This window comes from Halyomorpha halys, unplaced genomic scaffold (assembly GCF_000696795.3).
Source record: "Halyomorpha halys isolate HHAL.00 unplaced genomic scaffold, Hhal_1.1 Scaffold375.1, whole genome shotgun sequence".
In the NCBI taxonomy this organism is placed as follows: Eukaryota; Metazoa; Arthropoda; class Insecta; order Hemiptera; family Pentatomidae; genus Halyomorpha; species Halyomorpha halys.
In genome coordinates this window covers 614,164-632,864 of record NW_027105275.1, presented here as the reverse complement: position 1 = coordinate 632,864, position 18,701 = coordinate 614,164, and the positions used below count along the sequence as shown (strand labels likewise).

At 37.5% G+C, this 18,701-nt stretch overlaps 1 protein-coding gene across 1 annotated transcript in view; it reads left to right on the top strand.

Annotated features, from left to right (window-relative positions):
• Nucleotides 1-18,701, top strand: part of msps (msps cytoskeleton-associated protein 5) — a 108,567-nt gene that overhangs the window by 53,137 nt on the left and 36,729 nt on the right. The window contains exons 18-20 of the mRNA XM_067050231.1: nucleotides 4,990-5,159; nucleotides 14,566-14,739; nucleotides 16,115-16,240. Of these exons, the coding sequence (XP_066906332.1) occupies nucleotides 4,990-5,159; nucleotides 14,566-14,739; nucleotides 16,115-16,240 (470 nt within the window). The remainder of the gene's footprint in view (nucleotides 1-4,989; nucleotides 5,160-14,565; nucleotides 14,740-16,114; nucleotides 16,241-18,701) is intronic.

Genomic DNA, 18,701 nt, shown 5'->3' with positions numbered 1-18,701 from the left:
TAGATTAAAATAATAATTTTTAATAAAAGATAAAAGTTAATAACAAAAACAATGACATTTATTGATTTAACAAAATAATTAATTGACTTCTATTGGGAAAAAAAGTGAATTTAAAAAAAAAAAAAGATGAAGACAAAATAAAATTTTAGAGTGACAATAACAGAACTGATAAATATAGAATTTATCCGAGTATGTCCTGCAGCAGCCTGGCCTTCAGTCTCCGGGTTGTCGTTGGGTTTCCCAAGTTATAGGTCACTGCTTCTTTAACTTTAGTTACTGGGAGTGGAATTTCATGAACCTTTTTTTTGTTGTAATCCTGTATGATTTTTTTATCCTGTACCAAGAAGCATAGGTTATAGTGTTGCTAACCTTGCGTAGGTTTGAGTTAATTTGATGCTGAGATATGGTGGTTCCAGGTAAGGCGGCGATCGAGGTGAATTCCCAGGTATCTTTCTGTTTCCGGCAGGATTCCATTTTTACCTTGAGGATCAGTTCTGGTGGGTCTGTTTGGCGTCTGAGAGTAAAAACTTTTGAAGTACATTTTTCAATGTTCAGACTAATCATCCATTTATTGAAGTATTGTTCTAGTTCTTTAAGGTGACTTTTCAAAGTATTGCTAGCTATTATTATATCATCATGTTAAGAGAACAATGCTGTATTGTCAGCGAACATAGCTATGGAGGTATGTGTGGACTGAATGATGTGAACATAGAAGTTAAACATAATGGGAGAAAGGACTGAACCTTGTTGAGTACCTGCATGGATTTGTCTGAGGGTAAAATTTGTGTCTTTATTCTTACAGATAATGTTCTGTCGCTGAAGAATGAGCTCAGAATGTCGTATAAATACTTTGGAGTGTCCACCCGCTTTAGCTTGTATAGGAGATCTTGATGCCAGACCTTATTAAACAATTGTTGGATGTCCAAGAACACTACCAGAGTGTGCTTCTTCAATTCAAAACTGTTTATTATAAGTTCTGATACTCATACTAGTTTGTGGGGATTGGAATGACTATATTGAAAATCCATAATAATCTTGATGCATTGAAAAAAATAAGAAAGATGCTTTTTTATGACTGATTTCTGCATTTTTCCAAGAATGGGTAACAAACTGATGGGTCTATAGCTGCTGATTAGTTTAGTGTTTTTACCAGGCTTGTGAATTACTATAAGTTCGGTCTTTTTCCACGTACCAGAAAATATCCAGTACACAGGCAACTGTTAAAAATTGATGTTATGAAAACGACAGTTTTCCTAAGTAACATTCTAATTGCTATGACTAGGATCAACTCATGTCCAGGACTTTTCTTCATTTTAAGCCTTCTAATCAGTTCTTTGATTTCTTTTGGGGTTGCGAATTTAGGTGGGAGCTGAACAGTTGTATGAGGGTGACTTAGGTACTTGTCAATTTCATCATTATCTAAATTTGGACTTCTTTCACGTTCTGTATTGGAGAATGTTTTCTCAAAGAAATTTGCAAACACTTCAGTTTTTTCTGTGTCGGCGATGAATTCATCATTGTCTACAAGACTTGGAATTTTTTCAGTAGACATCGTGTAGCCTTCCACAATGATTGATCCTTTGGGTCTTAAATCTTCTACATATCTTTGATATATATGCCCATTCTTCCAAATCCTATTTAGTTTTGTGTTTGAGGTGGTTCCATTTCTTTTTGTGAACAGGGTTTCTAGTCTTCTAGGGTTTCACATCCACTGTCTACTATTTTTTCTTTAATTTTTAGCAATATTGATTTTAGGCAGCTGTCAGAGAATGTTTTTCATCGTGCCTTGAGCAAATATCAAGTAAAGTATTTCCGCTAGAATTTGCTTTGCGGCATCCCCAGTAAATGTTTTTACAATTTATGTCAGCTAAAACTAATGTATGGTTTCCTTTTGGTAACAGTTTTAAAATTTCGTCTTGAAGTAGTTTTTTATTTGGAGGTTTTATAAACTACCTTGACAAATGTAGAAGGAGACAAGTCTAAACGAACCGAAACGACCTCTATGTTAAATACGTTGTAAATGATATTTTCTGTGAAGTCAATATTATTTTTAATTATTAAGGCTACATCACTAGAAGGAGTCGATCAATCTCTATCATAACATAAAATTTTGTAACCTGAGATCTTCAATTTGATGTTTTGAGATAAATGTGTCTTAATTATGCAGGCTATATCGATGAAGTTTGATTCAGGGAAAATTTTGAATTCATTTCTTTGAGAAGATATGCCATGAGCATTCCAGTTTAAAATTTTTAGTTTCCTTAATTCTGTACCCATAGATAAAAAATAAAAAGTTGAGAATTAATGGAATAATATTTTATTTGTAGTAAAGGCAGTTAGTCTGGAGAGAATTAGTAACTGTAGATAAGCTGTTATTTATATTATGGCCCATTCATAAAGAAAGACGCCACTAATGTGGATAAATGTGTCACTGTTTGTGGTAAATACGGTTTGATAGCTTCGATAATGATTTTAGTAATAGAAGACAATAAATTTTCACCATTTATTTTGTTGTCTTGATTGACTGTGGACTGAGGTTTTTGTTCTTGTTGTTTTAATATTGGGTGAATAGCATCAGCTTATGAAAATTTTGAAGTAATTCTAGTAGCCGGCCTGTTAGAACTATTCTCAGTTATACGAGTACTTGGCTTTGGAAGTGATTTCATTTTATTTTTTTGTAATATTTACAACCCTTGTTGTTAGTTCACAATTTACACAAAAAGGCTTATCTGTAAATTTTAATGGGCATTTTGAGAGATAGTGTTTTCCTTTACACTTAACACACCTCGATTCTAAATTAAATTAATGTTTTGTATGACCATATCTCTGTCAGTTTGTACACATTGTAATAACATTGTTTTTATGTTTTGCTTCTACAGTAGTTATAGAAATCTGATGGTAAACTCCATTGGCCTTTTTCACTCGATTTTGAACCTCCTGGTCTATTCTACCAACTTAACTTATAGTCCCTAGATACGTATAAGTATTCGTAAGTTCTAGGGGTTTACCATTACACAAAACCCTAGGCTCTACGTTTTCTCTTCCGACAACTAATTTCTTAAATATAATATAATTTCTAAAACTCTTATAGGCAAGCAAGAAGTAAGCAGAGATGCCAAAATATGGATATTTAAATCTGTGTTCCTCCCAGTCCTCCTGTATGGACCAGAAAGCTGGACAGCCCTTGACAAGCATATTGGAAGGATAATGACAGCAGAAATGAGATTTTTGCGAGGAATAGATGGTAAGACCAGAAGTGACTGTGTCAGAAATGAAAGGATTCGGGAGGATCTTGATGTGAAATCAGTGAGAGACACGATACAAGAGCGGCAACTAAAGTGGAGATGAGAAGACTAGGCAGGGACAGGGACCGGTGGGCTAGATGGACTGAGACTGCGACTCCACGCTTGAAGGCACACAGGAGTTAGAGGAAGAAGAAGGTTCTACAGTAATTATAGTGGAAAATAAATTGTCAAGTTCAAAAATATCTTTAGCCTTTTCAGTATTTTTCATGGATATTGAACACCAGGGAGTAGGATTTCTATCTTTATTCAGTATTCTTGATACAACTTAGAATTGTTTTGATTATAACCCATCCTTAATTCTTCTTCCGTTATAGGGAACCTTTCTGATAACTACATTCAAATATTTATTTTTATCTGTAGAAAATGTGTGGTATTCTATTTTTCTTCGTTATAATACTTTGTCATAATTCTATAGTTTTCTATAATCGATAGCAAAATTTTTGTGTTATTGCCAGTAAACTGGGTTGTCAAAGGTCCGATACATAATGTGTTTAAATCGTTTGATAGGATTTTGTAATTAGTGGCATTATGTAAGAATATAGGTGGTACTTTTATGGGATTGGGTTTAACATTCGGGTTATTATTACTAGTAATTGGTGTTGCACTAGTGTGCTTATCAGATGAAAGGTCGATTTCGTTTAACTGATTAAATTTACCGCCTACCCTCACTTTTAATAAATTTATTGGTAATATTTAACCACTTTTTTAACAGGTGAATTCGATTCGTTTGTTGGTCTGCATCTGTTTTATCTTCATGATAATGTTGGAGGTTCTGGGAAAAACCGGATGAATTGTTCAATTCATCACTTGATTCCTTTAATTTATAAGAACCGACTAGAACGAAAAAAAAAATATAAAACTCACTATAGGACCGTGCTCTAGTAAATTTAGAGGCCAACTGCACTATATTAAAAATATTAAAAGTAAAGATAACAGAAACCAAAAAGAACAAGTGAAGTATAAAATACAATAACTAAAATGATGCAATTAGAACATGTGGTTAGAGAAGGCAACTAATTATTTAATTAAAGAGATGATGAAATGAATACAGTGCAGATGTGGGAATTAAATATTAAACTAGAACAAAACATTAAATTAATTGCTATTATATAAGAGGTACAATTGGAGTGTATATGATGATCACATTTTAGCTAAATCTATATTAGAGATGAAGTGTACCAGCTCTTTTTTATTTTTTGAGATTTCAGATTGATTAAGTGGCCATCTATCTCCCTGCGTTATGCAGGTTTTTATTACATTGAGCCTTTGTTGATCATAATAGGTGCGGTCGAAAAATAAGTTTGTTAAGTTTGTCCGTCTCAATGAAAGAAATCAGTGTTAGTTATATGAAATCTTTTACAGTAGTGTTTGGATAGTCTATGTTCTATCAGTGGTTGAGTCAGTTTGTAATGTGTACTTTTTATCTTGTTATAATTTTGAGATGTTATGTTAGGTATGTATTTATAAAGGAGTTATTCTTTAGTTGAAAGTTGCCATCATCTGTTCCAGTCCTGAGTGAGGTCAGTTTTTATGGATTTTTTAATATAGCATAAAGGAACTGAACTGTAGTCAAAATATATATGTATATATATACACATATACATATACGTAAAAGCCACAAAGCTCCTATTTTGAATGATAATGCAGTATATAAATTTATTTATTTATTGTTTTTTTTTTTCAGTTCCACCTAAAACAATACAGAAAGAGGAATTAATGGCTTGTTTACCTACTCTGTATTCAAACTTGGAAGACAGGAATGCTGATGTGAGAAAAAATGCGTGTGAAGCCGTTTTAGGATTCATGTTACACCTTGGATTCACCAATATGATAAGAGCTTGTGAAAATATCAAAGTAAGTCATTTTTGTTTTATAAATATTATTATCATTGAAAGAGATGTTGAAATAACTAAGAAGAAAAGTAAAATGCTTTTTATATTCAGAAAAAATATAATTACATTTAAGTAGATTAGTAATTTTTACACAGGATTAGTAATTTGGGACAGGATGAAAATTGAATTAATTTCTTATTCATTTTTCATGTTTAAATATAAAGGACAAGAATGCAAGTAATAAGTAATAATGCATAGTAATAATAAAAAAAAAACCTTTCTAAATACAGTGCTCGCTAAGTTGTTTACTTGGGTCTGATAGTGTTTGTAATGGATATAAGGGCCTGTAGGGTAGATGGTGATGGGGCAACAGTGAGGATCATCAACTCCACACCATCAGTAAGGTATATCATTCAGTTCAAATTGAATTGTTGGACATGTAAACAACAGGGCTTTGCTGTTGAAGCCCAGATTATATTTTACTTTATAAAAATAAAATGTTGAGAATTAATGGAATAATATTTGATTTGTATTAAAGCGCAGTTAGTCAGGAGAGAATTAGTAACTGTAGATAAGCTGTTGTTTATTTTATGGTCAATTTGTGAAGAAAGATGCTACTAACATGGATAGATAAGTCATAATTTGTGGTAAATACGGCTTGATAGCCGTATTATAACTTTAGTTATTGAAGACAATAAATTTTCATCATTTATTTTGTTGTCTTGATTAACTGTGGACTGAGTTTTTGGTTCTGGTGATTTTGATATTGGTCTAATAACATCAGCATATGAGTTTTTTGAAGTGATTTTCATGGCTGGCCTGCTTGAATTAGTCTCAGCTTTATGAATATCTGTTTCTGAAGGTGAGTTTATTTTATTTTTAAGGATTTAATAATATTTATATCCCTTGTAATTAGCCGCATGAGCTAGTTCGCAATTCACACAAAATGGTTTATCCGTAAATTTTAACGGACACTTTGAAAAATGGTGTTTGCCTTTGCACTTAACACATCTCGGTTCCAAATGACAATAGTTCTTTGTATGAGTGTATCTTTGACAGTTAGTACACATAGGAATGTCAATATTTTTGTGTTTGGGTTCTACTATAATTAGGGCAGAAAATGAATGTTTAAGATTAAAAATATCTTTCGCCTTTTCATTGTTTTTAAGAGGTACTGAAGAGAGTGGAGTAGGTTTTTTCTCCCTATTTAATATTCTTGATACATAGGCAACCAGATGCCTATTCTTGCTCTTTATATTCATACATGGATAGTCAATACAAAAATAAGTCAAACAATTTTATTTCAAAATTATCCTATTCCACTGCTGCACCCTATATGTCATGTGTGTTTGCTTTTATGTTATCAATATTTATAGACAAACAATTTTCTTTACAACCCCTCTCTATCCCCTTATACAGGCCACTACCATACATCCCCTATCTTTCAGACAACATAAAAAATTCTTACGTTCTACTGTACATAACCTTTGTATTGCTTTTAGACCTCACAACACCCTATCTAATTCTACTCTCAACTTGGAGACCCTATCTCTCTTCTACACTAATCATATGTCGTATACCGCATCCCTTGCTCCACTCTCAATTGTAATTCTGCTTACATCGGTGAAACCAAAAACCTCTTAAAAGACCGCATCATACAACATAAATATTCTGTTTCCTCACATAATGATTCTGCCTCTAAACTTTCAGAACACTCTCTTTAAATAACTCTTTCATTTTGATAAAACATCTATACTAGTCACAGTTCGTAACCATGACATTAAGCTTATCTCTGAAAGCTTCTATATCCAATTAGAACCTTCTTCCGTAAATTTAAAAACTGACAAACACAACTTATCATTAACATATTTCCAAATAGTCAATTTTCTAAAAAAGTAACATAGATTAATTTTAACTATAAATTAATTTAATTTTATTTATTTATTTTTTTTATATGTAATTTTGTTTTTCCCCATCCTCTATTTCTTTGTTTTATTATTATTTTTTAAACCATTTTTCATGACCCTTTTATACTTTTTTCCTCTTTTAAATAAGTTTTAACTATTTTCAATTCCTTTTGATTTATCCATCCAAATTACTTTTCTCACCTTCCCGTAATTTTGTCATTTTTTAATGTTTTAAACATTTTTTTATAACAAATTGCCGTCACCCTATTATACGTTTTCCTCTTTTAAATTAGGTTTTAAATATCTCCCATCCAAATAACTTGTAATGTATTCTCACCTTCCAGTACTTCTGTCATCTTTGTAATGCATTTTTAAACAATTGTCGTCATCCTCTTATACGTTTTCCTTTTCTAAATAAGTTTTTAAATATCTTCTATTTCTTTTTCGCCTATCCAAATAACTTGTAATGTATACTTCCCTTCCAGTAATTTCGTCTTGCATGTAACCTATTTTTTAACTCAGAGTCTTACCATACACGCTGCTGAGTTAACTTAGATTTCTGTTCTTCTACTAGTAGGTGAGTTCTTTGGCTTATTCTCTTTTCTCATGTTTCTTTTACTTTACTCCCTTCTTCTTTATTCTCTTCTTATTTCTCCTTACCCATGTTATTAGTTATAGTCACCATATTTATTATTGTCATGGTTTCTATTCACTTCTTTTGTCTACTGGTACTGGTAATGCTGGGGGGAACAAGTCTGGCAAGTGGGCCTATTGGTCCTTTTTGCCATCCCCAAGACGAACCAATGGAATGACTCTTTATGTCTCTTATTCCTCTATATCGAACCTTTTCGTCTTTCTAATGAAATTCCAAAGGGAACCCAATCTATAGAGGAAGCCTCCCATATTTCTTTTAATTCTATCAGGGCCTAGTAGCCTGTATCTTAATCTACCAGAATCTGCTACGTAATGTAAGGTAGTCTCTGGGGCCTGTCCGCATAAGTAGCAGGTTTCATCATGAACTACTCCATATATCTTAAGATGTCTTTTAAGTCTGCAGTGACCTGTCAGGACTCCTATTAATAATCAGAGTTCGTTCCTGTTAAGGCCTAGCTGCCACTTAGTTTTAGAAGTAGAGGGTTTAGTTATTTAAATCTTGGCCTGTCTCAGCCCTATACAGTCCCTCCACTCCTTACCGGCTTTCTTCCATGTCCAATCAAGAACTACTTTTCTCTGATTACTTTTAGAGATGCCTAGGAATGGTTCTGGTCCTAAAGGAGGGTGCTCAGCCCTGTTTCTAGCAGCTTTTTCATGATGTGATTCCCTTGTGGCCTGGGACCCACACAAGCTGAAGCTTCTTTAGTGATTCTAAGGCTTGTCTACACTCTTACCAAATTAGAGGTGACTCCAAGGGTTGAAGGGCAGACAAACTATCTGAAAAGATGGTGATACCAGTCCTTTCACAGCTAGTGACTTCGGGGCATAAAGCTGCTGACAAGATGGCAAACACTTCTGCCTGAAAGACAGTTGAGTGCTTGCCAAGTGGGAGGTTTAGTTCTATGCCTAATTCTTCAATGTAAACCCCTGCCCCCGTTAGTCCTGTCGAATTCATTCTTGATCCATTAGTGAAACAGGGCAAATAATCTCCCGGGGTTTCCACTAAACCCAGTGCCCATTCCTCTAACTTTAGGTGTAAGTAACTAATCTTAGTATCTAAAGCGGGTGTTTTATCTAGAAGTGGTGAGCGGTATTGTAGTATTGGTAACTCTCTTTCCACCACTTTAGCTATTGTCACCATAACCAGTAGCTTCTCCTGTCTCTGTCCACTATCTATTTTCTCTCATTCTTAGATAGGCTAATACCGCTTCCCCCTTAATCGATAAGTGGAGTGGTACTAGGGAAAGCAGGAATTCTAATGCCTTAGTAGCTGTTGTGCGAAATGCCCCAGTTATGCCAATACACACCATTATTTGGATCTTACTGGCCATTTGCACATGGGACACTGTCCACCACACAATACTTCCATAGTAAATTCTCGTTCTTATTATCGCTGTATCAATCCAATGCATAACCTTTGGGGTTAAAACCCCAGGTAGTGCCAACAGCGAGTCTTACTTGCCAAAAGGCAGCACTGATTTTTCTTTTGATTTCTGCCAAATGAGATCCCCAGTTCAGTTTTGCGTCAAAACTAATTCCGAGGTATTTGACCTTTTGGCTTATTTGAAGTTGATTGCTAAAGAAAATCAGGGTTTGAAATATATCCAATTTCCGCTTCCTGGTAAATAGAATCAACTCTGTCTTTGATGGGTTTACTGAAAGCTTCATTTCAGTACACCAAGTCTGTACTACGTTACAAGCGACTTGCATAAGTTCCATGATAGTACTCACGAACTTTCCACTAATGAGGATCACTCCATCATCAGAAAAAGCTTGCGCGAATATCTCAGTATCCTCAAGTCTTCTCAATAAGCTATTCATAACTAACCACCATATCAACGGTGAGATGCAACTCCCTTGAGGGCATCCAGTTACTGCCTGCGACTGTAGCCTAGTACCGTCTTCCGAAACTACAATAATTCTATTATTAAGAACAAATCTGATCCATCTGACAATTGCATTTTGGGCAGAAATGTTTAATAAGGCTTTACAGACTTCCTCGGGACTTGTTTTATCGAATGCCCCTTTTACATAGAAAAAGAGTCCTAGAGCGGACTCCTTATATAATAAGGCCTTTTCAATCCTTCCTACCCTGGAGTGCAGTGCAGTCTCAGGCGATTTTCCGTGAACGTGGAGATATGCGTGCTGTCTTGGATGAAGGGGGTTGGTTGGTAGCTCCTTGCTTGTAAGGAAAACTGCCACCAGCTTCTCCAGGATCTTAAATAGGAAGGAGGATAAACTAATGGGTCGATACGCTTTAGCGACACTATAGTCCTCCTTCCCAATCTTAGGAATGAAAGCTATTAGTGATTTCCTCCAAGTTTTTGGTATATATCCTAATGCTAGAGAAGCTGTAAGAAGAGCCCTAATCCGGGGAAGTGGATATTAAGCCTACTTTAACCTTCCTTGAGCATACATGGAAGAATACCGTCTGTTCCTGGGGCCTTATAAGGCTTGAGCTCTACCACTGCCCACTTAATGGCCCCGTCCGTAACGATATACTCTGCTAATACCCACTCCTCCTCATTAGCCTCTCTAAGGGATTCCATGGTTGGAGGATTATCTATTGTTCTGTGCTGGCAACCTGGAAAGTGTATGTCCATTAAATGGGACTAAGTTTCCTCTAAACTAGAGCTCCACTTCCCATCTGGTTTCCTTAATGCACCTAGTGGCTGTTGACCATTGCTTCCTAATAACTTCATTAAACGAGAGGCTTCTGGCGTGCTTTTTATGTTGCTGCAGAACTTGCGCCAGCCATCTCGTTTATTTCTTCTTAATTCTCTTAGGCTTTTCTAGTGTCTTTTTGTAGTTTAGTCTATTGAATTGACTACCGTCTGACTTTTTTTCTAGGCTCCCTTTGCAATGGACATGCCTCCTCGTAGGCTGATATAACCATTCTTTCAAGTAGGCTAGATTCAATGTCTAGCTGTGATCTGGAAAGTCTTTCCACCGCATAGGGTGAGTCGCCTTCCTGTCTCTCTCTGAAGAGACCCCAGTCTGTATTTCTCGGGTTTCTCTTCATTGAGAGTAGAGATTTCTCAGCTATAATCTTAAATGAGATTAACCTATGGTCAGTCAGTGTTATGTCTGAGGTGACCCCCCCAGTCTTTACAAAGGCTTTTAATCCTGCTTGAGGCCAGCATAATATCTAAAATCTCGCCCCTAGCTCCTGTACCAAAGGTTGCTTCACCCCCTCTGTTAAGTATTTCTAAGTCTGTTGAGGCTAAAAATTCCAGCAAGGCTTCACCTCGCTCATTGGTATCTGTGCTTCCCCATAATAGGTGGTGAGCATTAATATCTCCGCCAATTAAGAGTGGTAAATCTACCTCCCTAGCATACCGGAGAAGTCTTTCTAAGTATTGGTAGGGTGGATTTAAGCTATGAGGGACATAAGCAGATCCTACTAACAATTTAATCTTATTAATACCAACCTTGATGTTCAGTACCATGGTCGTGGTGTCTTTGGTATTAAGCTGAGGGAGAGGCAGCACCTGAGACCCAGATGCAAGTTGTCGGGTTGTCTTCACATGGAGTTGGGCGGATTATCCTTCCGCCTATACCCCCTAATCCTCTAATAGTCTAAGACTAATAGTTAATAGTAACAGTAAGGTTCTTGGATTAGTACGAGGGTCAATTTGATCCCCGAAAGTGACTTGGCTAATTCTGCAGTAGCTGACTTATTGTGTTGAATATTAATTTGTCTTACCTTGATCATTGATGTGGCAGATGAGGAGGAATATAGGAAAGGCTAGCTAGCACCTATTGGCGAGAAGCTGGACCAATTTTTTTATTTTTTTTTTGCTGCCATACGGGCAACAGTGGGGTATTGCGTTAGGATTGCGCACTGCTGCCAATAAACATCTTTTTTTTTTTTAAACTTTATTTTCATATATGGTATACAAAATTAATGGTGGAGCCATTTAATTTTTTGGGGACAATTACATTTTAAAAACATGGGCAGCCCAGCACTCGGCTGAGTGCCTTAAGATGGGGCTACACCTTATTTACCAGCATCCGTCCGGTACGTCCAACAGGCCTGGTCCGCATCCGTCCGTCTGGGTGGTCGAGCCCTTCCCAATGTAAAGTGCGTTGGCCCCACCACCTCCCTCCACCCATAGATGAATGCCCTGAAGTACGGGTAGTTATCCTCCTCCATCAGGAGAGGGAAGTCCGACTCGGTGAGGGCGAAGATCCCGCTTTTTCTCAACAACCTGGCACAGTGTCTTTCCATCGCGGTGCAGTCCAATACCACATGCTCTGCTGTTTCTGGGACCCCATACATCGGGCACCGTGGGTAGATGTTCTTTCCGAAGCTTTGCAGCTTTCCCCCGGACTCCCCCGTGTCCTCTCAGGATCTGCGAGACCCAATAGTCTGGGATGGCCCAACCTGCTCTCAATCTAGAGTGGACGGTGGGGAAGAATTTCCTCACTCAGCACCCTTCTCGCTGGTCCGCCACTGTCCATTCCACTCCTTGATGTACTCTTCTCGTAGCAACTTCTTCCAACGGTTCGGGGTCTCGCCGATCCTCTCCCGGAGTCCCGCTGGTAGCACTCCCAGCCCCTGCCTCTTCACATCGTACTTCGTAGCATCCTCCTTGAGAATGAGGTCCAGGGGCATTGCTCCGGCCAGCACCTGCACCGCCTCATGTGACACCGTCCTATATGCCTTCGAAACTCTCAGCAGAGCCAGTCTCTTCTGCTCCTGCGTGGAGTCGCTGGGGATGCGTACTTCAGGATACCCAACACCACTCCTTTGTAAATAGTCATCGTAGCGGGGTACCTGAGGCCCCAGAAAGCACCCCCTATACTGCTCAGTCCGTTAAGTGACAGAGTCACCCTATCCCTCAGGTATGCCAGGTGAGGGTTTGCGTTGAAGCCTCTCCTCATCCCCACTCCGAGGTATGTCCCCTCCTCACCCAGCCTCACCTTCTCTCCCTGTATGTCCAGAGTGATAAGGTGAGCCCTGTCCGTGGAGCCTTTTAGGAGTATGGCCTGAGTAGCTGGACCTATCTGCCGGCCCACTCTTGAGATGGGTGCCTTGCTCTTCTTGCGTTGAGAGAGGGGCATGGAAGACATAGCCTCCCCGTCGTCCCCCTCCCAAATCGATTTGAGAGCTTTCACTGGTCTGCCCACCCCGGTCACAGCCAAGTGAGAGCGGCCCTTCGGGCGCCCAGTACTTTTAGGCTGCCTTTGGGTAGCCTGTTCAGAAGAAGGAGCATGGCGTCTCAGCCTGATGGCCTCCTTTGTAAGGCCTCCTCCCTCCTTTTCCTCTTTCTATAGAGCTTCTTCTTTTGTTTTTCCCTGTCTATGGTCCCCATCTATTGGCAGCCTGTGACATCTCTCCTTCCACTCTGGGAATCATGCTGCTTGGGCCAGCCTTATTGTGTCCTATTAGCTGTAGCCTTCCTTCTTTTGATTCGACTGAAGTAGAGTGGACTCATCACATTGAGTCCTCCCTTTGACATGGAAGGCTAGAGGGGAGCACTGCCCTGTGACGCCTGGGCTTAGCAGCCAACTCACTCTTCTCTGTAATATTTCTTGAATGGTGTTAGAGTAGGTGTGCAGCCATTCCAGCTGACAACCCCACCGTGCTGAAAAAACTTGCTTCCTTGAGTGGAGTCCAGTGGCCTCGGAGGAGCAACTCTGGGACATGCAGCAGGGTCCCATCCAGTCACCAATGGGCACTACTACAACATCCGAACTTTTACACTGAGCTGATAGAGCAGCCGCTCCTTCTGGGTTAAAAGGCTCCTGTACTATCTCAGCGGCCGGGAAGTGCCATTCCTCGTTTTTCCCCTGTCCCCTCTTGAACAACTCTCCCAGGAGTGCTAGTCCAGCAGTTGGGAGAAGAGGAGTAAGGGACAGCTGTATAGACCTTTGTGTGTAATGTATTGTGCTGGGTGCAGTACTGTGATATGCTCCTCCAGTTGCTAACCTGGACAGGCGTGCACCTCACCTGGCACTAGGTGTCCGGTGGGGATATAATCCCCTTTAAGTAGCCATACCTACCTCCCCTCCGGGGCAGCTACCTAGGAAAGGTGATCCTAGGGTATGTACTGTGAATGACCTTGGTATGATTTTCCACTTCTTTCATCACTTTATTATTTAATTTTCATTCTGTTTATATTTTCCCTTTTAATTTTCTTTTTATTCATTGATTGTTATCTTGCTCTTGTTATCTATGTTCGTAGCCCTGATGAAGGCTAGAAACTCTGGTCAAAATATTGGCACTATTAAATAAGTTCTCTCAACTTATTTGTGTTATTTACTGACCGCATCTCCAACCATCTCATATATATATTATCTACATTCAACTATCTTATCATCATAGAAAATTGTCTTTTATTTTAGTGTATAAAGTATTATTTTTGCATTTATTGATCTGATTTAAATAGTTAAATCAGGGTGGAATGTTTATATCCATACTGTTTTTAATTATTTAAGTATTTGGTATCAGGTGCCTGTTATATCCTATTTGGCATTGGCTATTAATAATAACCTTGAAATTAGTATTTTGTACATATGATACAATGATGATTGTTTATGGATCTTAGTGATTTAACGTGAAACTAAATATTACTCACAAATCCTTTTAGCCCCAATAATTTTTTTCCTTTCTCTTGACTTGTATTTTGAGAAATTTTGTGCTGTATTTTTTTTTTTAACTTGTTAGATCTAATTAAATTCAAAGTTAATATATAGTACAACTGGTCTAGTAATGTATGAAATACTCTTTTATGATATTTATAACACCACTTATTCTGTTTATTGATTTTTTGGTAGAAAATTATTGATTTCTAGTGTTTACTGTTTCTATTAAATGATTTAAAATGACACGAAAATATTGAATTAATGATTTTTTATCAGGGGTCTGGGGGTACTCAAGTAAAACAAATTCTAGAAAAGACTAGAGGGAGTCTCCCTGTTCAACCGATGCTTCAACCAAAGTCTTCCGGTGTGTGTAATGAAAAATCCAGTCGCCCTTCAACTGCTAAATTGTCCCCCGGATCTTCAGCTACAATTACTAAGTCAAAGTCTAAGGTTTGTTTTAATTTTTTTTTTTTTTTTTTTTTTTTTTTTTTTTTTTTAATATATGTACTTATTTATTAATAAAAGATATGTTCAATTGAAGAACTTGTTTTTATAATGAAAACTCTTAACAATTTATAGTTTTACCGATAACATGTAACTCATGCCTACTCACATGGATGGTTGTATCTAAGGATCTTCAATTATTTAATTTCAGCCATCTAGTGTATTGTTGCGAAATCATCTGATGAGTTCTTTCATTATCTATCACTTTTTATGTCATTAAAATTATTCTTTGTTTATGGCTTACTGTGTTTAATTAATCTAGTGAAAATCTCATTGTATTGTGATCTACATTAATGCATCAATGTTATTGATACATCAGTCTAAAAGCATCAATGGTTTTATTGAAAACATCTAAGTTTCTAAAACATCAATGTCTATCATCCCAATTAATTTCTCACATATTTTATGTCTTATCAACCCTTATTACTCACTCAAAAAACAATTATTATAGTAGGGTTGGGGTTATTACACTCTTCGGTTGAGGTTATCCAGCCATGTTTTACAAATTTTTTCAATATGGTCATTGGTTTCAGTCATAAAAAAGTTAGTACCTAACTATAAGATGGGATGTTCCTCCAGTTGGTGTAGAGAAGTCATGTTCCCACCAACAGGTTATTTTATCATTCTTATTTATTAACCGGCCAGTTATTTTATCATTCTTATTTATTAACGGGTTATTTTATCATTTTTATTCCATTCATTTAAAAAAAAAAAATATTGTAATATTATTAATTTTATTAAGTAATTTACTATGTTGCTAGCTATAAATTGTGTAAAATGTGCTTAAGGGTATGGTAAACTTTTCTTTGTATTTTGTTACATAAATGTATTGTGGTATGGTAGGGCTAGAAAAATTTATTACAATTAACTCATTTTCCTTTTTTTATTTTCTCATTCTCTCGAGGATTTAGTTATTGGACAAATATAGATAAATTTTATAGTTACTCAAAGTATTGTTACTTTAAATTTCAGATACTAAAATAAAAAAATATGTAACGAATAAATATAACACTGAAAGTCAAAGATTGATTTTATTGATACATATGTGTATAAACATGGATATATCAAAATCATTGATGCCTGTTTGCTATCCATACTATATATGGATAATCCATACTATATCGTAACTTACAAGTTTACGAAGAAACGTGATGTTCTTTTTGTATTCTTGAATTAATAATTTAATATAATAAATTGCTATTGTACGAGTTAGTTTGAATTAATATTTTAACTTCAGTTATTAAGTCCCTTTTGTTGTATATATTCCTAATTTATGTTTTAAAATAAGTTAATTTAGTTTTGTTTTTTAACTTGGCTTTAGGGAAATATACCATCTTCCAAATCGAGCACTAGCTTGAGGAAAAAAGAGGAAGAAAATGATGGAGGGCCTTTGTTGCAAGTAAATTCAATGAAAACCCAAAGAGTCATTGATGAGCAAAAGCTGAAGGTAAAGTCATGTTATTGTGATTTATTGCTTTTAATCTATAAGTACATATATATTCATGTGACACCGTCCTATATGCCTTCGAAACTCTCAGCAGAGCCAGTCTCTTCTGCTCCTGCGTGGAGTCGCTGGGGATGCGTACTTCAGGATACCCAACACCACTCCTTTGTAAATAGTCATCGTAGCGGGGTACCTGAGGCCCCAGAAAGCACCCCCTATACTGCTCAGTCCGTTAAGTGACAGAGTCACCCTATCCCTCAGGTATGCCAGGTGAGGGTTTGCGTTGAAGCCTCTCCTCATCCCCACTCCGAGGTATGTCCCCTCCTCACCCAGCCTCACCTTCTCTCCCTGTATGTCCAGAGTGATAAGGTGAGCCCTGTCCGTGGAGCCTTTTAGGAGTATGGCCTGAGTAGCTGGACCTATCTGCCGGCCCACTCTTGAGATGGGTGCCTTGCTCTTCTTGCGTTGAGAGAGGGGCATGGAAGACATAGCCTCCCCGTCGTCCCCCTCCCAAATCGATTTGAGAGCTTTCACTGGTCTGCCCACCCCGGTCACAGCCAAGTGAGAGCGGCCCTTCGGGCGCCCAGTACTTTTAGGCTGCCTTTGGGTAGCCTGTTCAGAAGAAGGAGCATGGCGTCTCAGCCTGATGGCCTCCTTTGTAAGGCCTCCTCCCTCCTTTTCCTCTTTCTATAGAGCTTCTTCTTTTGTTTTTCCCTGTCTATGGTCCCCATCTATTGGCAGCCTGTGACATCTCTCCTTCCACTCTGGGAATCATGCTGCTTGGGCCAGCCTTATTGTGTCCTATTAGCTGTAGCCTTCCTTCTTTTGATTCGACTGAAGTAGAGTGGACTCATCACATTGAGTCCTCCCTTTGACATGGAAGGCTAGAGGGGAGCACTGCCCTGTGACGCCTGGGCTTAGCAGCCAACTCACTCTTCTCTGTAATATTTCTTGAATGGTGTTAGAGTAGGTGTGCAGCCATTCCAGCTGACAACCCCACCGTGCTGAAAAAACTTGCTTCCTTGAGTGGAGTCCAGTGGCCTCGGAGGAGCAACTCTGGGACATGCAGCAGGGTCCCATCCAGTCACCAATGGGCACTACTACAACATCCGAACTTTTACACTGAGCTGATAGAGCAGCCGCTCCTTCTGGGTTAAAAGGCTCCTGTACTATCTCAGCGGCCGGGAAGTGCCATTCCTCGTTTTTCCCCTGTCCCCTCTTGAACAACTCTCCCAGGAGTGCTAGTCCAGCAGTTGGGAGAAGAGGAGTAAGGGACAGCTGTATAGACCTTTGTGTGTAATGTATTGTGCTGGGTGCAGTACTGTGATATGCTCCTCCAGTTGCTAACCTGGACAGGCGTGCACCTCACCTGGCACTAGGTGTCCGGTGGGGATATAATCCCCTTTAAGTAGCCATACCTACCTCCCCTCCGGGGCAGCTACCTAGGAAAGGTGATCCTAGGGTATGTACTGTGAATGACCTTGGTATGATTTTCCACTTCTTTCATCACTTTATTATTTAATTTTCATTCTGTTTATATTTTCCCTTTTAATTTTCTTTTTATTCATTGATTGTTATCTTGCTCTTGTTATCTATGTTCGTAGCCCTGATGAAGGCTAGAAACTCTGGTCAAAATATTGGCACTATTAAATAAGTTCTCTCAACTTATTTGTGTTATTTACTGACCGCATCTCCAACCATCTCATATATATATTATCTACATTCAACTATCTTATCATCATAGAAAATTGTCTTTTATTTTAGTGTATAAAGTATTATTTTTGCATTTATTGATCTGATTTAAATAGTTAAATCAGGGTGGAATGTTTATATCCATACTGTTTTTAATTATTTAAGTATTTGGTATCAGGTGCCTGTTATATCCTATTTGGCATTGGCTATTAATAATAACCTTGAAATTAGTATTTTGTACATATGATACAATGATGATTGTTTATGGATCTTAGTGATTTAACGTGAAACTAAATATTACTCACAAATCCTTTTAGCCCCAATAATTTTTTTCCTTTCTCTTGACTTGTATTTTGAGAAATTTTGTGCTGTATTTTTTTTTTTAACTTGTTAGATCTAATTAAATTCAAAGTTAATATATAGTACAACTGGTCTAGTAATGTATGAAATACTCTTTTATGATATTTATAACACCACTTATTCTGTTTATTGATTTTTTGGTAGAAAATTATTGATTTCTAGTGTTTACTGTTTCTATTAAATGATTTAAAATGACACGAAAATATTGAATTAATGATTTTTTATCAGGGGTCTGGGGGTACTCAAGTAAAACAAATTCTAGAAAAGACTAGAGGGAGTCTCCCTGTTCAACCGATGCTTCAACCAAAGTCTTCCGGTGTGTGTAATGAAAAATCCAGTCGCCCTTCAACTGCTAAATTGTCCCCCGGATCTTCAGCTACAATTACTAAGTCAAAGTCTAAGGTTTGTTTTA